Here is a 26,605-nt window from a genome sequence, read left to right on the forward strand (position 1 = left end):
AGGAGCAATAGCCCCTTCATAATAAACACCATATGTCATATTGTCAGCATTTACCAAGAAAGGCTGATACCAGTAGCATTTGGCATGAGTTTCTAACAGAATATAAAGTTTAGCTTCACAAAGATTGAGAACAGTAAAGCAGCATAGTGGGAACAAGAATGAAAAAGGAATGAGTGGATGAAGGTTTTAAAGAGGAAGGGACTGCAGTGAGAAGAGAGATAGGCAAAGCTTTGATGGAACCTAAAGGTGGCCACACACGTGACGATGGTCGCACGAAATATCGTCAGATCCGCCACACCGTCAGGGCTGAAACAGCAGATAAGGAGGTAGAAACAATAGCATTTCTACCTCCTTCTGCTGATTCAGCCCTGACGGCAGATTTTGCTCAGGCGCCTTCTATGGCGCCCGATCAAAATTTTCTGACCTGGGCGATCGGTGAGTCGACCGATATCAGCAGCCTCCTGCGATACCGGTCGACTCACCGACTTGCCCTACACGCACCGAATATCGTACGAAACAAGGTTTCGTACGATATTATCGGTGCGTTCATGGCCAGCTTTAGAGGAATGAATGAAATCTGTTGGTCAAAGTGGGGAGAATTGTATTTGAAGCAGTAAAATAATGGAATTTGTGGAGATGACAGATAAATAATAGAGAATACAGTAGAGAAGGGTATTGAGGAAAAAACATGAGGGTAAGTTGCATACTAAGGAAAGTAAAGGAGGAGGGATAAAAAGAACAAGAAAGTTGAAGAAGAAAAATGTATGACGAGGGACAAATGCAAAAATGGATTGAATGTCAGGCGGGTGAAGGCAGGAAAGGGGGTAAAATGGACGATGCAATGCAATGATGCATATGAGAATGGGGTGAAGGGGTGATCCAAAATAAAATAGAAATTTTCATTAACATTTTAGTTGCAAAACATTATAGCTAATACAGTATTTATACCAGTGCTATCTGTATTTATATAGGCAAAGATAACACCTTACAATTCCAACACAACTAGGAAGAACTACTCTCTTGGGATCTATGGAGATATCTATGTTTATGTCTAAGTAAAACTAATAATATGGGAGCAACCATGAAGTGCAAAAAAAAACATGTACCTTACACAAAAAAGACCCAGTATCATCTTATAACTTACTTCCTTTCAGTATTCTTTTTAAAAAAACACTCTTGCCTGAATGGGCCAAATAATGCTTAATTGAACTAAATGACATGGACACAGACTCACCTCATTTTCAGAGGAGCTGGCTGAAAGAAGCACTTCTTGAGCATCAAAGAATTCAGACACAGATTCAGACATAGACAATCTGCCCTCGTTGGACACCTGCTGTGATAAGGGCAGACTAACGTGCATTGGCTCACAAGACTGCAACCAAAACAAAAACTAGAATTATCTTTCATTGAAAGATTTGTTCCTACTATATAGAGTCATATCAAATATGTCAGAGGGAAAGGAAAATAAAATGTCAATGCCATAAGTATGGGGCCATTAAAATCCAAAAAAAGCTACATCGATTCTACGGACACCAAGTTGGAGAAGAGAGTCCTTACTCAGTGACTGTGCAGTATTCTTTATATTCATTAGAGAATTTGTCAAGGGAGCAAGATGGATCGTTGAGGTAATTAAAAGGAATAAAAGTGCACATTTTTTCATTTCTTACACAGGTCATGTGAGTTCTTGCAAAGGAACTGGGATATACGGTTTGTGGAGGGCCAGTGGGTGAGCACAAGTACAAGACTACTGGAGTCTTGGAAAACCCATTCTTATAAAGTGGCTACTCAAATTTATGGCACCCTAATTGCCTCCCCTTGCAAAACTCATCACTCATTGGGAGGGGGTTGCAGGTAATCCACAAAACATGTAAAATTATGGGGGATTTTGCACCACCTGTGATTCTTTGTGTGGGGAGGGAAAATATATAATTTGGGGGGGGGCTGCAAGTTACACCACTAAAGCTGAGGTATGTGTCTAGGATCATTGCCCCCACCCATAGTTGCTCCCCTAGGCACATACTTCTGCTGCCTACCCCTAGCTCCAGCCCTGTTGCACACCACAGGCTCCACCCACAACTTACCTCATCTGAACTTGCAATAATGTTGACACTAACAACTTGATCAGAAATAACTGACTCTGTGTGAATTCTGTTTAGCCGGCTTCTCAGTTCAGAATTATGATTCAGTGCCTGCAGAACGGAATTAGTTATTAATAAAGAATGAAGGACAATTAGGATTGTTATTTACTGAATAATCCTGAAATAAGTCAGTTCTTATAAAGAAAATATTATCATGTTATCATTTTATCTAACATAAAATATATTCTATTTAACAGCTATTGCTCTGTAGTTGACAGTAACAAATGAAATTGTACAATACTTTTCAACTCTGATTATTTGCATTTAAAGTAGAAGTTGCCTTAATACATCTTTCCCAGAAACATTCTCCAAGAGCTTGTGAAGAACACAAAAACTTATAGGGTCAGAGACCCTAGTAACCAGAGAGAAAACTGATTGTGAGTTAAGATATATTATACTGGCGAAAAAGTGGCTAAAAATATGGACTGTAGGTCTGGGTCAGGGTTTGCAGCTTTAATTGAAATGATGCCACTTTAACAGGTGACGTGAATTTTAATCCTGCTATGGAGGGTCATAGAGTACATTGATGGTGACGGTAAAACCCTATTGCCCTAAAACACCCAGAAACACAATGAATATACATTTCTTTGGTGCCACCTTGATGCCCACCTTGCAGAGTTATATAAAATATTGTGGATCCAATTGCCTTGGGGAGACCACTAGCACAGGAATCATACAGTGCCAATAACAGCCAAAGGATATTATAAGTTTAACCTCTCTGCAGCTTCACTTCCTTATTCCATAAAAAATATTTAAAACAATTAATTTATGTATGGCTTTATCTGCCTTAAACTGAAAATTATGTGTTTTGTTGCACCTGGCACTCAGGGTAGTGGTTAGTAGCTTCATATGTTCCATGCTGTTCCTTCACTGCCAGGAATGTGCCACCTACACACTAGAGGGTCCCCCTTCCATTGGGGGAGTTTTCTGCATTATCCTGGCTCTGACCTACAATGAGGTTCATTCTAATGACATGAACTAGTTTGTGAATTAAAAGAGCATCGATACCTGAGAGAGTGACTGTCTGAGGCGAGCAATCTGTGTGCTCTGCCCGCTGTAATCCTGATCGGAAACCATCTGCTTCATTTTCTCCTTCTCGATAGCAATCGTGTTATAGGCAGATTTTAAAAGAGAATGGACTGAAAAGCAACATTGAGGGAAGTTAGGATCAACAAAATATTACAAAAACAGAAAAGCATTAACCATATTAATGTATCATTTATCATTATTTTTCTTGTATTAAATAAAAAGGTCAATTTGGAAAAAGATTTTATGTTTATACAGTATTCTTAAAAAAAATGTGGTATCCAGGGCAAGAATTAGAAAAGAAGGGGCCCTGATAATTCTGGAAAACTGGGGCCGGGGAAAAATCCTCCATCAGTTCAGGGATGTTTAACCTGTAGCACCTGCACCTGCTGGGCTACAGCTCTCAACATTCCCTAACAGCCCGCACTGATCAATATGCCTTCTGTTCTGTTGCCCTTGCTGGAGAAGAAAAGGTAAAACTGTTAAGCAAACTCCCTGTGATTCTAGTTGTTTAACCACTCAGCTCCCCAAGCCAGACAGGGGACACTCGGAAGACTGAAGGAAGATGGTGTGGCACTCAGAAAACAGTATGCATTGTTAGAAGAAGAGGAGCTCCAGCCCAGGTTACAGTTTGCTGAGCTCCACACAGCCATCTTTTTCTGGTCTTCCAGACCTTCATTGGGCTTGGGTGAGTGCATATGCTCTCCTAAAACTGCTGCAGGGGACACCTAGGGGAATAAAAGACGCAAACAGAGTTGGTGCTGGTGCTACATCCTGAAATAGCAGGTAACTAGAATCATTAGAGGGTGCCTAATAACTTGTCATCACCCAGTGATTTTACCTTTCCTTCTTCATTAACTTAATTAATTCAGGTATTAATTATCTTAATTCCTTATTATCTCCTGTCAACCATTTATAGAGGAACAAGGGTAATCATGTAAATGCATTGGGTAAATACTTTTATTGCAAAATTCTAAAGCTTGGGCAAAGCCAATGGTATGATAGATGTAAAAATAAATTTTAGTTTCTGGTGTCAGTATCCCATTAAGCCAGACAGCAAAGGCAATACATAGTTGGCTCATTGATGAAAGCTCAGTCCCAGAATTCCTTCCTTCTCTTTCCTTCCTCAACTGCATGTCACTCTATACCATAAGGCAGGAGTCCCCAAACGTTTTTACTGGTGAGCCACATTCAACTGTGAGAGGATTTGGAGAACAACGCAGGCATAAAAAATGTTCCAATAAGGGCTGTGATTGGTTATTTGGTGGCCTCTCTGTGGAATGGCAGCCTAAGGAAGGCTCTGCTTTGCAGTACCCCTGGTTATTATGCAACCAAGATTTGCCTCCAAGCCAGGAATTCAAAAATAGGCACTTGCTTTGAGGTCACTGAGAGCAATATCCAAGGGGTTGGGAAGCAACATGTTGCTCACAAGCCACTGGTTGGGGATCACTGCCATAAGGCTTCAAACTTTTTGTTTTCTGTACTCTTTCTCTACATTTTCTTTCTTATAGTCCTTTGTTTTCGTTATTCTTAAGAAGATGTGAGCTAATGTTTGCCATCTGAATCATTACTTGCAGCAAACGGGATGAAAGTATTGCTTCTCAAACTGTGAGACTCATGTACCCTAAAGGCCATTTAAGGTGGGATTTAGGGGAAAATACTATATGTTCTCCTAGATCTGTAAGCCCACCCAGATATGTTGGATCTATGGTTAAGTGACTGATACACCAATGTATTCCTAAATCTCTAACCCTGTTGTGGGCTAAGGGGAGGCAATGACTAAAGGCTAGCCCTTCAAGCAGGCCTTGAACTGAAAAAGTGGGAGAAACACTGTTTTTTCCAGGTTTCATTCTATTTATAGTTACCAAAAGAACTATACAACAACAACACACAATATACATGGACCTTCTGTTGGTTCCAGTGGTCCTTTAACTGTACCTTTTTGAGCAATGAGGCAAAATTCTTCCTGCAGTTTTGTGTAATCAGATGCGAATTCCATGGCATCAACGACATGACTTGGAGGATTCTGGAACTCTACATCTGCGTAGAGGTTTGGGTTGGAGGCATGCAGACGCACTGGAGACATTGAAGCACTGTGAGGAACCTAGTAAATACAGAAAGCAGCATTATTATGCTCTAACCAGTTAATATTGTGTCAAATATTAAGCATTACAGAAACTGCAGGTTGGGTAGCCTGCTTCATGGACACAGGAGCTTTATAGCACAAATATATAAGTACAGCGGTATATGCAAGCATTCCGGGGACTTATTTAGGAACATAAGTACAAATTGCCAAGTACAGTTGCCAATAGCAACCAACCTGTTCTTGGCCTTCATTTTCTAGGCTGTGCTGATTGGTTGCAATAAGCAAATGTAGCACCTACAATTAGTTTGTTTTAGGGATAACTAAGGTGATTGTGTTTGGATACAGTAGGAGGACAGAGAGTAAACATGCATCAGGGATTAGCAACACTGGGGAAAAGCATTTGTAGAACACATAATGTAGTTACTTCAACAAAGACACAGGTGACGATGACACACGCACAGGAATAATGAAAAGCGACGTTAACTCAAACTTTAAGTGCCAGTTATTTTGTTTTGTTGGCATAATGCAGTCTTTGTAGTACCAATGGCAAAACTAACTTACAACTAACTAACTAACAAAACTAACTCATGTTTTATTTGTTATCACACACAGTTCATTGTTACAATGACTTTCTGACATAGAATTAGAGTAGAATGAACTGAATTCTTCTGCAGAAACCTGCAAAATCCAGCAACCAATAAAACTGCTTTAAAGCAAACATCTTCTTCGGGGTACTAGACTGAAAATTATACCATCACCGAAAATCATTAGGATTCTGGTTTCTAAATTTGCAGCATGCCAAATGAGTTATCTCTGGTCAATTAGAAACCCAAATTTACAGGTAAAGACATTGATCCACAGTCCAACTTTTATGGGGATACAAACAATATTTGGTTTTAATGTGATCGACCGGTATGTACCGATCAAATGCATCCATTTTTAATTCTCTGTACTCAAATGGCAACTGCTAATTCATTACTATGAGCCATTTTCCTATCCAGTGCCTTAAACTAAAAGTTGCCATTTAGGTACAGTTTTATATTTATCCACACTGGAGCTACTGTATTTTAGAATGGAGGAGCAGAATTGATATTTTGCAAATTGATACTTTATTGCTGTTTTTCCATAGCACCACACTTTTCAAAAGAATTCCATGTATTGCATTTGCCACGGCTGTGCAAAGTTCTTTAAGGCCACACCAAGGCTGTGGGGTTGCTCGGGGCAGTATACAGCTGCAGGCCAGCCACTGAGTACCACCCTCCACACTTTATATAGCATAGTTTTGTTTTAACCAACCATCAGCCCCTATTCCCCTTGGAAGCTTTCATAAAGAAATATATGATTAACATGATTGTGACATATCTGAATCCAGGTGACTATCCTGGGCAGGCACAGCTCATAGCTAGTCTGGTTCCTTTTGCACTATGGAGCCAACACAGATTACACTTGGAAGTGGATTTATGAGAGATTATCAGTGTACCTGAAGTTGTATTTTTGCATCTTTGCTGACACTTTTTGTTCTCCACCTCCTCGACGCTCGCTTGTCTTTCTTTGATATATCTACACAGTTAGCCTATATTGCACAAACAGTTAAGAGGAACAGAATGCTATTAAAGACACAAGAAAAGACAGGCCACACAGACAGTACATTAGTAAGCAGGGGATGTGAGTGCACAATGTGACAGGTCTGCTTGGTTCTCCAAACTAGACAGGAAAACAATCAATAAAGGAGTGACAATAACAAGACATCTATGTGCATGCAAAGCATAGAAATAACCAACAGTGTGCATGACAGTGACACAAAGCTTTAATATAAAGCTGCAACAGAACCTCAATGACCCAAATAACTGTTCCTTTTTAAAGAACAAGAAAGTCTGATGCACTTGGGGTGCTAATATATTAGGCACTTCCCAGTGAATCCAACTGCTACACATTATGGACCAATCAGCTCAAATCAATCCATAATAATTTTAGCATTTATTAAGGAAAGGATTCAGAACCTGCAAAATCAATCTAATCCAGGTCCCTTCAGAACATTTGTCCAGGAGTAGTTACCCACAGCAACCAAAGGAATGCTTGTTTTTAAACAGGTAAATTCTGCCTTCTGATTGGTTGCTATAGATGATAAGAAGTGAAGCAAACTTCACCCCATATATAGGTGTTATTTATTAATGCCCTGAATGCAGGTACATGAGCACAAAGAGTTTGCAAGATCACAACCTTTAGTGCTCATTTGACAAGCACTTGCATCAGGAGACTATTTGTGATCAGCACTATACGCTGGATTAAAAAATAAATGATATGATAATGAATGATGGGAAGGGTAATATGGCAGCAGTGTAAAAACAATCATTGAGCCTGGAGAATTCCAAACATTTTGGCTTCAGTCCAACCTTTGCAGTACCCCTGCTTACCCCTAGTTCCAGCACTGTGCCGCCACCCCCCCCCCCCCCCAACTGTTTTGATTCCCACAGTTTGGGAATCCATTATGTAGCCCTTTTTTGTCACTGAATGGAAAGTTTACTCTTCTCACCATAAATCTTCTGGTATGGAGGGTCTTTATTCACTGGTCTTTTACTCCACAGAACCCATGACCAAGGGGGCCCTGTGACTAATAAACTAATAATTGTGCACGCTTGGGGGAGGGCACTCCAAGCTTAGTAATATAGACTGAAAATGCATTTTTGGAAGTCCATTAAATATGCAAAGGACATTTGAAAACACAACCTTCCTTTTTAATTTATGATCAGTGTTTACCCTGGCCCACAGGGATACCACGAAAATTCCCGGTGGGCCCTGGTGTCAGTGGCTTGTGCTGCTTCTAGCCATTTGGCCTAATTCATGGTCATTACTTATTTTTCTATGGGGACAAAGCATATGTAGATTATAGTCTGTAAAGATAAAAAAAACCTAGGAAAATATAGAGACTGAGTAAGAAATGAATGAATAATAGTTTGGAGAGTGGGCCCACGGTCTAAGGTTTTCTGGTGGGCGCCTGGCATCCCAGTCTGACATTGTTCATGATTACTGTTATTTGTTAACACCTGGATAACAGTCAATAAGGATTTGCTCAGAATAAACAGAAATCTGTTTTCAGGGTGCGTGGAATATTGGTAGAACCTAGCAACACCACTAAACAATGTACGTCCTTTGCAAAGGTGACAGTGTTGCTTAAAGCTCATTCTTTATGTAGATTATATATCAGTAAAGCTAAATCACTTATCCAAAATGCTGGGTAAACTTAGTGTTTTTACTGTTCTTCTTTACTACTTTAATTTTGTAATGAAAATAAGAACAATGTAGCTCCACTGTGCAGTCAGTCCTCTGAAATAAAAGCAAGGCAAGTCAAACCCACAGGCCCCCAGGGAACAATCTGTACTAAGAACTGAACAAAAGGATCCAACAATGAATAAAGATTATATAAAATCTCAGTCACATGTAGGGCACATCGCAGTATTTACAGGACAAGGCAACCCTCCTTGCCATTAGAAAATGCTAACATGAGCATACACCTCCCATGGAATCCATTTTTTGCAGGAATATATATGTTTTGGCAATACTGTGCATGTCCCTAAAATGTTCCCAGGTGACATGTCACATATTCAATATTAATATAATATCCTTATAATAGGAGCATTGTAGCTTTGCAAAATAGTGTATGAACACAACAGTATTTGTAGGATTGTGGCTAATAACATTATTACACATCTGTCATTTCTGTGAACATAAGTGCATATTAAGGTTTATATAACTATATTTTGCTCAATGCCTTTTGAAATGAACAAAACTACATCAGAAAGAAGTCAACCAGCAGGCTGATAATAAAAACCTTACAGACTTTAAAAAAAACATTACTTCCAAATAAATGCCGCCACACTTTTTATATAGATTGTAAGCTCTACGGGGCAGGGACCTCCATCCTCTTGTGTCTTTGACTCTTAAGTTATTGCAACTGTATTTATCTTGTATCTATCTGTATTTATTGTTATACTTTGTATTTATCTATTATTATCTTAATAATCCCGTTTGTATTAATGTATTCTATTGTACAGCCCTGCGTACATAAGTAGCGCTTTATAAATAAAGATATACATACATACATACTTTTTAGTACTCAAATCGTAATGATGTAGGTCAGGATCTAATTATAACCAGAAATGTGATTTGTATTGTGCAGAAATTAATTCACCCTTGAAGCATTGAATGTTTTTCAAGAACACTTTTTTCCCCTTTTCCCCAAAAACTTTATAAACACAGACTATTATGCATTATGAGTTTATTAGGTTTGGTTATACCTGCATGTCAATGAAATTTGGTGCTGACTGGGTTCTCTGCAGCAATTCCAGGTTGTGGAGAAGTTTGCTGAGTTCTATTAAGTTGGACTGGCATTGGGCCAGATCTAAAGGAAAAAAACAAAAACAGAATTAGTAAAACTGTCTCAGTGCATGTAATTTATAACAATCAACCTTAAACAAAGCTCATTTTTGAAATCATGATGATCAATTAAATGTATTTCTCAAAAGTGAATTACAATTTAAAATACGTATAATTATGGAGATTAATGCAACTGTTGGAGGTGCAAAGAAAAGTACAGATGCTGTTTATGTGGTCTTTTACAAATCATTTGCTGGCCAGGCTGAATCTTGCCAGATGGTATCCAGTCCAGGAGGAAGATTTGAGATTTGGCTTAAAGACCTAAACATCTGAAGCAGCGTTCTTCATAAGAAATGGTGTGGGCTAATACAGAAACATCTATGATGTGCTTGGGCTGCAGCTGAGCAATATGACTGCCCGATCATTGTTCTGTGAGTTCTGCGAGAAACAGGTTGCATTCTAGTGTCTCATTAATTATGACTGCATATGCTGTTAAGATCTACTTTTTAAAGGAGAAGGAACGGTACTATCACTGTAGGGTGCCAAAATGTTAGGTGCCCCTTAGTGATTGTAATTGCTTACTTTATACCCCTGTTAGGAAAAAACTGCACCAGCCCCGGGTACCTGCGAGTGTTTCCTCTTCCTTCTTCTGTCTTCAACCTGTTTGTGCCTGCGCAGTAGAGTGAAAAGCTGAACTTTAAAAAAAAGAAGACTTCTTCACTCTACTGCTCATGTGTCGGCCCCAGGATTGCAAAGAAAGAAGACAGGAGGAAGAGGATCGCTCATTCGCACCTACCCCAGGCTGGTGTGGTTTTCTCCTAACAGGAGCACCAAGCCGGGGTATAAAGTAAGTGATTACAATCACTGGGTGTGCCTAACATTTGCCACCCCCCAGTAAAACTGTGGAAACAATTTCCTTCTGCATAATTTGGATACATATATTCCATATAAAGCTTTACTTTTAGCCAGATTATGTTATTACAAAATGTACTACATAAGCTTTTCAGTGTTCCTACTGAATGTTGGTGTCCATGTTTTCAACCAGGGATCCCCAATCTTTTTTAAGTCCTGAGCCATACTCAGATGTGAAAAGTGTTAGTGAGTCACAAGTATGAAAAGTTTCAAGTATGAAAAAAGACTGTGATTGGCTATTTGGTAGCCCCATGTGACTGTTAGCCTGCAGGAGGCTCTGCATGCCTCTAAGCCAAAAATGTAGAAATAGGCATCTACTTTGTGGTCACTGGGAGCAACATCAAAGGGGTGGTGATCAACATGTTGCTCACAAGCCATTGGTTGGTCATACTGTTTTAGAGAGACCGGACATAATGTGACATCTACCTTTTTTCATTGTAAACACAATTATAGCTGTCTAGTGCATCTAGTGTGGATCAGTAACTTCAATCAGTAACAGATTTTTGCTGTTATATCTTTAAAACTAGATGAAAGTACTTTAATTTCAATATAACCAGTTACTTGATCAGTGCAGAAGCTATACAAAGATGAAGCATCCATCTGTATCGTAATAATGAGGTTCTTTTCAGCTCCAGTTATCTGTCAGCTTATATGTCATCATCTCATTTATTTCTTAGAAGTTTTAATTCTGGTAATGGAGGTATTTCTGGGTTCTGCTAGATTCACTTGTCAGGTCTAGGAATACATACCCTCTGCACATTTATCCATCTCTTCTGAGTCCAGTAACCATGCCGCAACCTTGCTCTGGCCTGTGGTACATGTTGCGGGTAGGCTGTTACTGCACGGGATGGGGGATTGCCACAAAAAGTTATTCTGCGGTACCTGCGTAAGAATGGAAAGAAAATGTACAAAAGTACTGTATAACTGTACTATAATTCGACTGCAAATAATAGGATTAGGAATTTTATAAATAGGGATGCACCGAATCCCAGATTCGGTATCCAGGCTTTTTTTTGAAGGATTTGGTTTCGGCCGAACCCAAAAAAGTGTGTTCGGTGCATTCCTAATTATAAAACATATTAATAATAAATTACCACTGTTTTAATACAGTAGATAAAAATGCATTTTAACTATCAGTTCTTTTCTATGAAAGAAAAATACCTATTTAAACATGAAATTGTTTTATTACAGGTATAAGATCCATTGCCCTGAAACCTGTTATCCAGAAAAGCCCCGAATTACGGGGAGGCCATCTCCCATTGACTTCATTTTAAACAAATAATGCACACTTTTAAAAATGATTTCCTCTTTCTCTGTAATAATAAAACAGTACCTTGTACTTAATCCCAACTAAGATACAATGAATTATTATTTGAGGCAAAATAATCCTATTGGGTTTATTTAATGTTTAAATGATTTTAGTAGAGACCCCTTATCCGGAAAAGCCCATGTCCCAAGCATTCTGGATAACAGGTCCCATACCTGTACTACACGCATAGATATGTGTCATGTTTAAGCTTAGAATTTAGACCCATACAGTTGATACGGTACATAATCTACAATAACAGAGGGCTCTGTCTATATATATTTATATTTCCTATATAGTGGGGTAAGTATCTGTTATATATCCAGGGGCCAACAAATTGTTAAAATGATGTTGCCACACAAGGCTATTGATGATTTGGGCAGTTTTGGGGACATATCTAATCTGGTAAACTTGGTTGAACAGCACTGATGTAGGTAAAGGGCTCAGCTACAATGTGTAGCAATTTTTACTTATAGATGTACATGGTTGAAATCTTTCTTATCTTTTCTTAGGTTAGTTTTATATAAGCCAAACAGCAGGAGACCAATCATGACAAAATAAAACTGAGTTATAGTATTTTATACCTCAACTGCTCTTTAAATAATATTATTTATATTATTCAAAAGAAATGAAAATACTCCAAAAAGACATATAATTGACATATAACGACCACAGTGGGAATGGGAAAAAAATGAAAAAAGCATTTTTGTAATTTTAAGCGAGTTGCTGCATGGCTAGTTTAGAAAGCACAATTGCACTCTCCGTAAAAAACGGAAATTCAGCTGTTATAGTTACGAGGAGTGGCTTTTTGATGCCCCTGGAACACTGAGGCCTGAGTTTCTCAACATGCCTAATGGCAGCAGCGCCCCTGCTGAGGTGGCCTTCTCGATGCCTCCCTCACCCCAAGCCCATACCTTATTTCAGTGCAGTATCACTTGTGCTGAGTGTAAATGGGCTGTCTGCACTAAAAGACTTTAAATTCAGTTTTTCAAAGCAGAAATTCATCTCTTAAAGTTACCAGGCACAACTTTTGCCATCCTTCCAGGCACTGCAGCCTGTGACAAGTTTCTTAACTTGCCTTATAGCAAAAGCACTCCCAGTTATGAACTGCCACCTTTCTCCTTCCTTCTGACAGAACTTAAAGAAGAAGGTAGAGAAGGAGGAAATGTTATCCCTAAATCCCCCATTAGTTGCACTAATGTACATACCCCCATATGTAATAAATGGCACATAGTTTAGCCAAGGTGCAACAACCTATAGCAACCTTTTAAACATGCTACCTTCTCAATGGCTGAAATAGGTGACTAGACCTGTAGCAAAGTTTGCCCCTTTTATTACAACATACATAACCCCAAAAGTGTTTCTAATGAAGCTTGCTGTACAAGGACTTAGAATAACATGATGTTTCTAAAGTTATCCTGTAGGGTTTTTCTACTCCCTGGGGAGCACTGAAGCGGTGACAAGGGGGTCTCAACCTGAAGGCTAATTAGGGTGAAATTTGGGAAGAAAATCTATTTTTTTTCTCCTACACCTAGAATCTCAGCTTGACAGTAGTTATTGAGAGATCTGAGATGAGTGCTTATTTGTTGTGCTATATACACTTGGCAGAATGCTGATATGTCAATGCTTAATGGTTATGTGCATTCAAAAATCATTAGCGTCTCTGTAAGGGTCCTTGTAGAATGTAGCATTGTGCACCAAAACGTTCAATGAGCCTAAAGTACTTCATATATGATTTATACTTGTGTTCTTGTTTTTAAAAACAAAACTTTAATTAAAAAGATCAATGTATTTACTTTTTCCCTTTAATCTTTAACTATAACAATATAACCTGAGGCATTCTGAACATGTGAAACCTTCTCAGGGAAATTTGTGGTGATCAAACCCCATGGCTCCAACTGGGTCACAGCTCGGTCAATGTTTGTGGGATGTGTATGGAAGGATCTGGACAAGTCAGGGATGTCTGTGTTGATTCAATGTATGATTCAGTGCTTGCAGAATATGAAAAGAACTGGATGTTGGTGTTCTCTTGGAATACTCAGCCCTAAGATTCCCATGGGCATGATTCCCAGGTAAATGAAAAATGTATTATGGTAGCATTGCACAGCCCTTTTCCCTAATAATTTCCAATCACACGAGGATGGCACCTATCATTTGCAGTTTTATTGATAGATCAATGCAAGATAGCAGCACAACATTGCCAATGTAACTTCAAAAACCTTAAAGAGGAACTCTGCCTTCCAACCAAAATTTATTAATGAGCCCTACACAACACAGAAAGCCCTAATATATCTTATCTATTCATTTAAAAAGTATAAATAAATACCCTTTTTATGCTGAAATGCTGCATCATTTGAAATCCTGGAAAGGGAGGAGGGACTAAAACATTGTTACAAATTGTAACAACTTCTCCACAGCTTACAGACAGCATGCAGGAACTACATAACCCACAATGCATTGCACTGTGATGTTCCTTTCCTTATTGACATAACTTAAGATTGTATAGCGTACTCTTGTGGCTCTTTATAAATAAAGTTATACATACAACTTTTGCAAGGGATTGTGGGATTTAGAGGATGCAGGCTGAAGGCAGGGTGAGGACAGCTGACTACAGTCCACACTTATACTTTGTGTGGCTGACCCCCATTCAGACTTAAATTTCACTAGGCCAGCATGACAGTACCTCCTCTACCCCCCAATACTGACCCTATTGTCAAATATGAGGATATTAAAAGTCACCTTGGAGTCCTGTGACCTGTAGAAAACTACTCAGCCTATAGACATGTGGAACTTCTTGATGACTTATAAAGAACATCAGTCCATATAAACCTCACAGTATGGTACAAGGACTCCTTGGTAACGTCTACCCTTATAAAGTAACACAAGAGGGACATATCATGCTTTTATTCAAATTTATATTGATGAAATGTGTAGTTTTCTTTTAAGCCCCTGCAAGTAAGAATAAAACATTATAGACTAGAAATCACTGAGAAGCAAAGCAGAATTAATCATTTATAAATTTATTACCAATATGAGTCACAGGCTGTCTCTGGGGAATTGGTTACTATATAAAGTCTAGACTCCTTCCAAGATTAAAATGTGGCTCAGGTCCATGGCTGTAATCTCATTTCCTAACATGGAGCTTCAGAAGAGAAGGCGGCTACGCCACGTAAATGTAATGCTTTTATTCATAGTGGTCCAAATGCAAAAAATGGCTTTAAGGCTGAACTTTCCCTTTCGTTTATTTTGGGATCACTTTTCATATTGATAACATCTGAGGGTAACTAATCGATAAATCCCACTGACGCAAAGCCCCAGAAAGGACATTAAGTTTGAGAAAATGTTATTTGATGGTTTATCACATGAAACTTATGGGTGAGATTCAGTTTAAGGACAGCCCTAATTCTGGACAATGTTTTTCCCCCCCAGACTTCAATGTAATAGGCAGTAAGATACGTTTTCCACATTGAACTGCATCTGTCTCATTCGGAAAATCTGACATTATATTAGAAGTTGAGCTTTTGTCGTCAAATTGAATTTGGCCCATTGTTGGAGAACAGTGCAGTCATTTCCCAAAATAGTGTATGAGGCTCTAAGGGTGATAGCATAAAGGCTTGCCAATGGTCAAAGCTGTGCTACCGCAGAGAAGTGCTGCAGGTAAATTGCAGGGGAAAATTACTTTGCATTTTCCACAATGAGTAATGTAATTTATTTGTGCTGATTATCATATTAGTAAAGGGGTTGGCATTTTTGGGAGATTGATGCCCCCAAGAGTGCAGACTTAACCATTGGTAACAAATTTTACCATGTGACATGACACTTAGGCTAATGCCAGACTGGGCTGATTCTTGGCCTATGGATAAACGCAGGCCTAGACTCCACCCCTATGCTAGGCAAACCATAGGCAAACCTGTATGCCATCGCCCTTAGATTCTATGGATGGAATTAGGCCTAGAATCCACTCCTACGTTAGGCAAACCTGTATGCCATCACCCTAAGGGTTTATTGATAAATGCAGGCCTATAATCCACCTCTACTCTGAAATCACCCTTTCCCTGTGCCTGTACCTGGGGCCAATGCGTTGGACCATGTGCAGGCAAACAGAGTGGATTTTGGCTCCTAAATGCATACTCATGTGTTCTGGCACTGAAATCTGCCTTGTGTGCCTGTACCCGGGCTGACACAATGGCTCCAAGTGAAGGCACACGGAAACGCTGATGCCAACACAAGGGCTAATTCTGGGCCTACGTTTAGCAACTGGCTGAAAATCAGCTTCATTTGGCATTAGCCTTACCTCCTCCTCAATGAACAAAGATCAATGTAGGCTAATGACTATATTCTCTTGTTACCTTTGGCACAGTGTATAACGGGAAATGCTGTAAAAGTCAGTAAAAGTGTATGACAGTTGTTCTGTTCAGAAGAATGAATTGCTAAAAATAATGTATCAATGGCTGTCCATGCAAGTTAGAATAGAGGCTCAAAACAAGTGCACACACTTTCTTTCAGGGGTGATGACCATAATTTCTGCCAGCTTGTACCACCATGCAAACATACCTTATCTATGACAGGCACAAGTGTTGGTGCACTGAAGAGTGTAAAATTGCACTCTTCTCCTTGCACCAATTGTGCATTCGCTGCCATATCCAGCACAAAGTTCAGAGCCTTCTGTCCTACTTCTTAAACTGTGCTCCATTTATAGTCAGGTACAAATATTTATTTCCTATGCTAAAGGTACAAAAGTGGGGCAGATTGTACATGAATAAGCCCTGTTGTGCACTATAAATTGTTCAAATTGTAGTGGTGACTTGAATCATGACTGTCGTCAGCCCAAAAATGAAGTGTACAATATGAAATAATGTGGGCTGTTGTGCCTGTAGTGCTCCAATCCTAAATACTATCCTCACTTCTTTAAATGGGATCTAAACCTTGAATTAAAAAGAATGCATTTATATCAGTAAGACTGTATTACTGTTATACAGAGCATCATTCTCCATGCTGATATATGGGAACACTGACTGCCAGTCACAAGCTGGAATCTCCAAGGGGCCAAACAAACTCTGCGGCCTCAGTGAGTGATATGCTCTGTGCTGCAAAGCATTGAGATGGGAACAATAGACACATTAGAGAGGACAGTTCTATCATTAGACTGCGGTGCAGATTTTTTTCTCTGCAGAGAACATTCCTAAACCATCCCAGTGATGCAATGTGGCCACACATGACTGATTCTCATTGCTAGACCCACGCTGGTCCCACTGCATGCGCTGTAACACAGGGCTGAGCTTTCATTCATTCACAAAGCACTCAATGATCTGTCATCATTATTCTGACATTTCTTTAAAAAACGCTTTGTAACATCTCTGTCTGGCCCCAAGCTCCAGCACTAATAACATATACTCCAGCACTGTCTTAAATAATGTATTCCCAAATGGATCATATGCCCTGATCCTACCAAGAAATCAAAACTTTATAACCCTTAGCTTTAATTAACCAATCCCCTCACCAGCCTCTAAAGCTTACAGTATATCTGAATTCTTTTTTACTGCCCCAGCCAATGGCACAGCTGCAATGTACATAGCAAAATATTTTTAGCTGCCCTATACTGTGCATATTTGACCCCCCTGCTCATATCAGCATCCAGGAATTGTCCTTTGAAAGCCAGAATTATCCCCCTGAAACACAGAGTCTGCAGTCATAACTTGTTCAGCTCATATGTCACAATTAATTCTTAGTGGAGCTGTTTGTTTGTACATACATGCATTATATATGAACTCAAAGTGAAAATTATGATATACAGTACACACACAGAAGGACTGTGACAAACAAACCCTCCAGGGCCTTTATCCCTGCACGTCATTATACTTATTTCCAGATAGGGTCAGAATGGCCTGCCAGAGTACCAGAAGATATCTACTAGGGGATGTCTAGCCCTAGTGGGGCACAAGTCTGGGACAATTCCCATAATTCCTAAATCCTCTCTTATTTTCACCATAAGCCTATATAACCTCTATGCACATTGGAACTTTCTCTGACATCAAATTGTTGGACCCTGGATGTTCTTTGGTGGGAGCTTGGAGGTCCAGTCCAACAATGTCTTAATAACGACCCAAGACAACCCTCATGACAGCACTGCCACATTCAGAGTACAGCCCTAAGATGTGCCTAGGTTGCAACCTGCAGGGCAGGGTATTTGCACCTATCTTTGCACCCTTCACTGCCATTAATAAATCAGCCCTTTAAAAGTCACAGATGAGTTTTTTAATGCATCACCAATAAAAGTGAAAATGTGTGCTAATGTAGTTATTTGTTTCTCATTTGTGGTTTGTTCAAAACAGCAAATAAATGCAACCCCTGCATAAAAAATTAACTGAAAACCACACTAAATGAGCAAAGCCATTTACTGTTTCATGGATGAAGGTAGTACAACCTACAACTGAATTTAAACCAAACATATCAATATTGATATTATGGCCTTAAAATAATTAGTTAGTAAATCTACAAACTTGATACAGCAGAGAAGATAGCATATGGCGACACAACTCCAGATATGGGAATGCACCCACGTGCTTGGAACAGGCCTGGGTAAGGGGCACCCAAGGCAAGACCCCGCCTTTGGGCACCCCCGCAAAGCTCAATTATATGATCAGGAGGAAGGGGCGTGCTGAGCCAATGTAATGTGCAGAAGTGCCAATCGGGGAAGCCCTCGATCACCCTGCTCTCCCCCCGTGCCTAATGCCCCCAGCTTGCTGTGTCCTAGACATGTGCGTCTTCTTGGCCCTGGAGCAGGCTGAGAAAATATATGCCATTAGGGACTCACAAAACAGCAGCTAAACTTTTTCTTGGCTAAAAAATAGAGAATAGCGCAGCAGGATGGCAAGCATATCATGCCACTTTGGGTTTTCTTAACTGTGATGACCAACAAGAAGAATTCTCAATTGAAGCAAGGTCCATATTAGCTTCACTGCTCATGCTCCTGTGTGCTGATCACAATGAGAAAGACCTTAAGCAGCACAAGATGGCACCCACCAACCCTGCTGCAGGACTCTTGAGTCCCTGGTGGTGCTGGGGTATGTTTCAGGCTTTATTTCTCCTCCTGATCAATTAAGATTTTGAGATCATCGTGAATGCATAAAACAAAATACACTGGGAGAAAGCATCACCCTAATTTCTTCTTCTTTTTTGTTCCTTATCCAGAACTCAAATGTTGATATTGCCTGTCATACAAACGGTGACATACTAACCCGATATAAAGTTCTCATTATAGATACTTACACAAGTTAAACAGACTATTTGAAAAAAACATAAAACAATGCATTATACAACTATGTATGTATTCTGAAGTGTAGTGCTATGGATACCTTTCCCTCTGGCACTGTGACATTTGCTGCTGGTGAGGACTCTGTAGTTGATGTTGATGGAAACATATGGAGACTGGCATCTCGAGGTGACCTCACTATTTCATTCTGACGGTACAGTCTGTGATGGCGCAATTTTGATACCCAGGCGTCAAACGTATCCGGAGATTTTACCTAAAGGAAACAAAATGTTGAGTCTGCCATGAACCAATACTGCATACAAACTTTGCTTTAAATCTTTAGCATGAAAGCTTCAGTTTCGGGAGCATTTATTCTTTCTATTTCAGCATTTTCTGAAATAATATGTATGAAGCTAACAAGCACAATTTAAAAAAACTTCAACATTCTATCAAAATAATTAGTGGCAATAAATATGCTGAACTGTTTTGTGCTTCCTGGGCACTGACTGTCGCCAGAGAGCCAGTGAAAGGAAGAGACATACATGGCAGCTACCAAAAACTTCCCAAAAACCACACAACTCTTACAACTTGTAATTTCTTTAATGAATACTCACTGGGAGAGGTAACACACATAGATCTGTGCCTAGTTTTACTATGCTATCTTTATGCATTTTACTTTGGAAAACATGTATTTGATTTTAAACTTTAAAGGAGAAGGAAAGTCATTTTGGCATTTTACTGCCAACTGCCACATCAGTGCCACCTAGAATGATATATTTATTCTGCGGAAAGCTTAACTATATATGAGTAAAAGCCCTAGAAGCTTTCTCTGTTTGTTTAAGATAGCAGCTGCCATTTTAGCTTGGTCTTCATAGTTTCCTGTTACAGCTCTAGAGGCTGGTAGGGAGTGAGTTTTATGAATTCTTATGGGAGGGGGGAGCAGGAGAAGGGAGAGAGGAGAAAGCAGTGCAGATTCTGGCCCCAGGAATGAACAATTTTTCCGAGAGAGGAAGTCTGATACCAAAGAACATGTTTACAAAAAACGAGACAAGAAATCCTGTGTTTCTTTTGATATACTAAAGAAGGTGCTAAAATGCACCAACACTGATACCCCCAGAAACCAAAATGTCAGCTACACGTCTAATACCCCAGAACATATGGTATGAGAAATTCAGTGGAAATGCCACCACAACCCCCCCATATGTAAAACCCCAGAACACACAATAAGATCAATACAGTGCCAATATCCATACATCCCAGAATAAATACAGGGGCAATTCCATATATAGTGTCCCTAGAACACATGGCAGTTTCAGTTTAATGATAACTAAGTTAAATTAAACTATAATAGTAACCCCAGAACAAATAGCAACATAAAAGCAGTGTCAACTTATGTATAATACCTCTATCCTCTATGCTGTATGGAAATTCTTTGATGCTGGTTCCTAGCCTTCATTTAAATTCCCCCATGGATGCTATTGGTAATTTAGTACCTAGGTACTACATGCCTAAACCACATTGTCCTTGAGTGTAGATTTTCTTTTTGGGGGGGGGGGGGGTGGGCTTGAATCTCCTATTTATGCTTTAAATGGTTAACCCCTTTTTCCCAGAACTATATTTTAACCTGCAACCTAAAAGGTGTGTAATGTAATGATCTGTATGTTCTGTTCCTAGTGGGTTTTCTTCTTTTTTTAAAGGATTTTTTTTATCATCGGAAGATATTATTTTACAGTACTGTATTTTTTCCGAGATACAATGATATGAGTCTCGTTGATTCAAGGCAACATAATATTATGTGTTCAATGAAGTATTATCCATTGGCTGGTTTAAATTATTTACATATTTCACACAGGAAAGCTTCAATCTCCAAAATGTTAGATGCATTTTTCATGCCAATAGTTTTATTCCAGATGACTACATGGATCTGAGATTTCTTGGCTGCAGAATATGTGTGTACGTGAAACTCACCTTCAGATGATAAATATTCTCCTCTGTGTCCAAATCTATTCTCCGAGCCTTCTTCTTGATTGACATCACAGACAGGCCAACATCTATACTTCCATGTAACTTACCCTTCTGTGTCTGAAAACAGAAGTAAGAATGAAAAAAATGATTGACTATAGCAAGGCCCCCTGATGAGTGAAAATCTGTTTGGCAACAACAGGCAAGAATTACACCGTTTGCTCCAGTTCTAATAGCCCATAGCAACCAATCGGATGTTTGCTTTCAAACAGCATGATGGTAAATGTGACCTGTTTTTTGGTTATTTTAGGTTACTAGAACTGAGGGAAATTTTCCAACCCCTATTACACAAAGCCAAAACCAAGGATATTCATCAGAGACACCTGCCTAGGGCTCAAACAAAAGGTAAATATGTTTTTTTGGTATGCTCACTATCTGAGCAACTCATGGCCTCTTTTCATTGTTCCTGTGATACATGGCCTGTGAACACCACTAATTCTACCAGACAGGGTTAACAGTATGGGGGGATGATGGTGAGGGTGCAGATAGCAACCCTACTGAACACTGAAAGAGATCAGCCCCAGATGTAAATTTAGAACAAGGCTTGATTCCTTCTGAAGACAAAAAAAGCAGCTTCCAGTGGGCCAATCAGTTGGCAGACCAGGAAGACCAATTTAGGTTCTAGCTTGTTCAGGTCTAGCGAGTTCAGGTCGAAATGCATAGCCTATGGGAAGCTATTTGGTGCAGAAGTTCAGAACGTCTGTGGACAGCAAAAAGTTCTCCTAAAATTATCAGTGGTCACAGAATGTATCTCGATGGGAAAACACACAAGGCCTTGGACAGTTTGGGTTTGGGGAAAGGGATGTCTTCATTTATGGGTGAATTCTGAGTATGCACACATAATTAAAATAACTCAGTTCCCACCATATTCGTTTCATAACAGTTACTGCCCATGCTCTGATTAGGTTTAATAGCTGGGCAGCCTTCTCTGCTGGGATAGATTATATAAAGCTTTCCGAATGATGAGCAAAAATCTAGATCACTCTTCTAAAAAGAACTGTAATCTGTACTTACATCAATTGGTGATTTGGAATACTTCAATATACCGTTATCCAGGACAAAAAATCTCTAGAATATATAAAATAAATATTTATTAGTTATTAGTTTTTTGGAAACAAGAAAAATATTAATGGCAATTAACCACCCCATTCATAATCAGTGTTATTTGTCGTTGCTCAGATCACCCAACCCAAAAAAACAGATGTCATTTGCGTTTCACATTTTCTAGTAAAGCAAAATAGAAAGGCAAGGATAAACGTACTAACATCTGCAAAGTGTATTTTAGAGATAAATGTTCCCTTGAAGGAGAACTAAAGCTTAACTTAAGTAGGCTAGAAATGTTACACATTATGTTTGAGGGTTCTGTACCAGCCCAATGCACCCACAGTCCTTTAGCAGGGAAGATCTGCTCCCCCACAGATTCACTGTACATGCTCTGTGCAGCAACTGCGGGACCCACTCACAATATATTGTAAGTATAGAATATGAAAGTCCCAATACAAGGCTGACTAGCAATTAATACAGAAAAATAATACATGGCACCTCAGAAACCAGTGCAATTAGCATCATACAGCCATGTAGGATCAGTTTATATTACAAGCCAATCTCATTTTCTGCTGGGTAATTTGCAACAACCCCTAAGCTTAGCTTCCCAACAGCCGAGCATGTATGTGTCGCAGACACTTTCCAAGATTGTGACCCCCGGTGACATGTTTGAAGTCCAGGATCATTACCACTACAGAGATGCTGAAACTTTAGGCTGGTACAGTAAGTTCAGTATATTAAAATATGACATTTCTAGCTATATTCATTTTTAGGGTTTAGTTTTCTATTGACAAACATGCAAGAATTTTGTAGCCATAATACCTTGTGCCAGCCTTTTAAAGGCCATTTTCTTTTCTTTAACATAAAACCTTCATGTTTCTCTGGTTTTTGGACACTTGACTGTCCTATCTTCAGTCCCTCTATGATTTCCCAACTGTCAGCTTCCTGAAAAAAAAAACATTCATACATTCATGAAGAGCAATACAGCATGAAATGGTAAGAAGTAGTGAATACACTGAAATGAGATCACACTTTGGGATCAGTGACCAGACTTAAGCTACAGCACTGCGCTTCTACAGAGAGTGGATAACAGGGAGGTCATACTGGAGGTTGCTCAGAGAACTGCTAATAACAGGTGAGAGATACAATGCACAGCCTCCATGGTCTTAAATCATATCATTTGCTGGTAGAAGGGTTACACTGAAAAGACCAAGTAACAATAGGACATGAAGTCAACCATTAAAAATGACTGAAATGCTCATCATAATAGAAAGGTTCCCAGCATTACAGAAAGGCTTCAGTGCTGTTTTTAGAGATACAGCAACATATAACAAGTTTTGTTAATACGCTCTTCCTGGCTTATTGTGCACTTGCTCCACAACGCCCCCCAGGGAGCCTGGCCACTAGATTTGGAGTGGCAATACATACTGCCAACAAGCATGCTGTGCTCATCTGCAATGGCCCAACAGCCAGGTTGGAGAAATTGAGAAGTGGACAGGAAGACCTGTTCAGGAAGCTACTAGTTAAAAGGGGGTTGGTAGGTTTTATTCCTCTTTAACAAGACAATGCTTTTGGGTCCATACTAAATGAGTTATAAACCTTCATTCATGACAGAGTTACAAAAACTACGAAGTAACAGAGACAGCCAGCATGAAAAAGTTTAAAATGGGGCTGGCATGTTAGGTTTACAGTCAGAAAGATTTGTCTATGCATCTAAATGGTAAGACAAAAAAACAAAAAAAAAAAAAGAAACAGTTCTAAATTCATAATTAAAATATGACAATATACCTGGCCCATTAGTGCAAATAAAAAAAAACACCAAAGAAATATGTAACTATTTAGACTGCATACTTCCACTAACTTTACATGGCACAAAACTCCTTGTTTGGCTCGAATTATATTTCTGTTGTTATGCTTGAGAGCAGCTTTAAGGTGTCCATACATTATAAGATCTGCTCATTTGGTGAGATTGCCAAACAAGTGTATCTTTCCCCGATATACCCACCTAAGGTGGGCAATATCAGGATGATATTCAAAATTACAATGACAAGCTGTTGGAGCGAGGACCGCATCAATGAGCCAATGCGGTTCTCAATCTGATGAAAAAATCAAATCCTCCTAATCAAAATCAAGCAGATTCAGAAGAAGAGGTAAACATAAAACTAAATGTGAATCTGGGCTGGATAGAACTTCATGATCAACAACAACCTCCACTTTTATAAATTAGTACATTAAACCCATATGGTGAAAAATAATGTGAATTACGACTCTAATGGCACAAACTATCTACTGCTTATAGAATGTCAGCATTCCTAGGTAGGTGATACGGGACTTTAAAAAATACAACTCTAATGTTAAGGAAAGAAAGCAGATCTGTGACATCTGTTATACGGTTGGCCTTATCATAGTCCTCTTTCAAGAGCTTTGGCAGGACTGGTTTGTATAAAGGTCTTTTATAGAAGTGAAGTGCTTGGGCAGGAGGAAAATCAACAGAAAGATCATAAAATTAAGCTACGAAAATGAAATTGTAGATGTACTGAGCTAAGGAAGCAAGCATAAGATGAGAGGCATGGAATAAGAATACATTCTGGATATTTAATCATAGCTTTACATGAATCAAATTCAAATTGTTAAGAATATTACCAAGAAATGGTTGGAGTCCAACAGATAAAATCTGTTCTATCTGACCACCAGTGGATATAATAGGGAGTCTCAATCCCCAAGATGTAGTTCATTTACACCATGCCACCCTTGAACTTCTCCACTTCACTCAAATAGGAAATGTTACTAGATGTAAAATAGGACTGGAATGGGCTAGTGTGGCATTAAAGAATAAAGAAAGCAATGTAGGAAAACCTGTTGTTCACAGAAAATTTCTAATAACAAGTCTGCTAAATGCCATCTGGACGAGGTGTTTTGTTTGGCAAGAGAGAGTTAATAGCCTTCTCGGTATCTTTCTCTGCAATGACAAAGATGAAGCTTTTAATAATTTATTTAGTGGAACAAAAATAGACTGACTCATGGCTATTATTCTTCCTATTGTCCTTCTACTTCTACTACCTGCTAATTGTAAATGCAGAGATGGAATACTGCCTCCTAACACCTCCATTATTCCCCAGTCCCAAAATAGACTGCAGCTGGGGCTAATAACATTTGGCATTATAGGTGCTGTTCTGCTCCCTGCCCAAACCTGGCAGTTAAGCTTGCTGAGTGATGTAAGGAGTTTGAGCTCTGCAATAGGTGAAGCAACAAAACTGCTTATGCCTATCACAGTCAACTGTTGTCAAACTATAATCTTTAGCTCTCCAAGCACACTGGGATGTGTACTCAAACAATATCTAGAAAGGTACCATTTATCCTTTTACAGAATCTTTCTTCTAAAAATATTTGCATTCTAGGGTCATACACACTGGAAGTCAACTGGCTACCCTTGCCACTGAGAAATATACCATATAACAGACCCTGGACCGGAAGTGATGTGCTAAACATGGCAGCTGCTAACCCCACTGTACAGCTCTGCAATTCAGCAGGGAAGTACAAGTTTCTTTTTAGGCAGTGTAGATCATGTGAAGTGTGAGGGGGATCATGAAGTGGGCCTAACAAACAAAAAATAATAAATAGTTGCCCTTATAGAGAAATAAGGTTATGGTGAATGTACATCTTTAATTATAAAGACATAGAAGCAAAAAAATGACCCGTATTTTATCCTTCAGCCATGTTACCATTTCTGATTACAAAAACTACATATGACAACCAATAACGTAGAGGTAAAATCCTACATGCAATTCCACCTATCAACTTTAATTTCTTTAATTTTAAGAAAACATATAACGTCCATGAAAAGCAATGATTTGGGAAATGTTATTTGTCACAACTTTTATCAAAAGCATTTATGATTCCTTTGCTTGATTACAGAAAGGGTTTACAATACAATGAATGCTTATTTACTTTATCTGTCAGTTCATTAAACGCTGTCGTACAACATTCCTGGGAATGGAATGGGTTTATCGATCGATGCCTTTCTGATTGATGGATTTCTGCCCATACAAGAAAATCAATACATTAACTGCGCTCGTTGGGAAAACCACTTCAACTATGCCTGCCAATAGAAAGTGTAAATGTTTTATTAGCCAGAAAAACTAAACCAGTCGGATCTGCTTGATGTAGCAAGTACAATTCTCAGCTGATTGCGCACAAAGGAAGTCCATCTTCTAAAAATGTGTTTAGCACCTTTTTCCCACACTTCATGTACTAAGAGGTGATGTACAGTGGCTAAAAAATGTATGTATGTATATATGTTTGTGTGTGTGTGTATAAATATATATATATATTGTACCTATGAAGGAAAGGTTCACATATAGTTGAATTTTGAGAATGCTCTACACATACTCTGTAAAAAAGTTGCAATTGCAATAGTATTGTTTTGCCTCCAATATGGCTTTATG

General features: G+C 39.1%; 1 protein-coding gene across 3 annotated transcripts in view; it reads right to left on the reverse strand.

Moving 5' to 3' along the window:
- The window catches only part of osbpl6 (oxysterol binding protein like 6), a 121,911-nt gene that overhangs the window by 23,364 nt on the left and 71,942 nt on the right, over window positions 1-26,605 (reverse strand). For 2 of the 3 annotated variants that reach the window (XM_002935685.5, XM_031892959.1), the window contains 11 exons: window positions 22,983-23,105; window positions 22,131-22,184; window positions 21,063-21,176; window positions 19,198-19,368; window positions 11,286-11,418; window positions 9,546-9,649; window positions 6,731-6,823; window positions 5,103-5,268; window positions 3,147-3,277; window positions 2,082-2,189; window positions 1,235-1,372 (listed from right to left, as the gene is read on the reverse strand). In XM_002935685.5, coding sequence (XP_002935731.2) covers window positions 1,235-1,372; window positions 2,082-2,189; window positions 3,147-3,277; window positions 5,103-5,268; window positions 6,731-6,823; window positions 9,546-9,649; window positions 11,286-11,418; window positions 19,198-19,368; window positions 21,063-21,176; window positions 22,131-22,184; window positions 22,983-23,105 — 1,335 coding nt within the window. The remainder of the gene's footprint in view (window positions 1-1,234; window positions 1,373-2,081; window positions 2,190-3,146; window positions 3,278-5,102; window positions 5,269-6,730; window positions 6,824-9,545; window positions 9,650-11,285; window positions 11,419-19,197; window positions 19,369-21,062; window positions 21,177-22,130; window positions 22,185-22,982; window positions 23,106-26,605) is intronic. The other variant, XM_004917740.4, reaches the window with a different exon arrangement.

The sequence above is a fragment of the Xenopus tropicalis genome, chromosome 9 (genome assembly GCF_000004195.4).
Source record: "Xenopus tropicalis strain Nigerian chromosome 9, UCB_Xtro_10.0, whole genome shotgun sequence".
NCBI lineage: Eukaryota > Metazoa > Chordata > Amphibia > Anura > Pipidae > Xenopus > Xenopus tropicalis.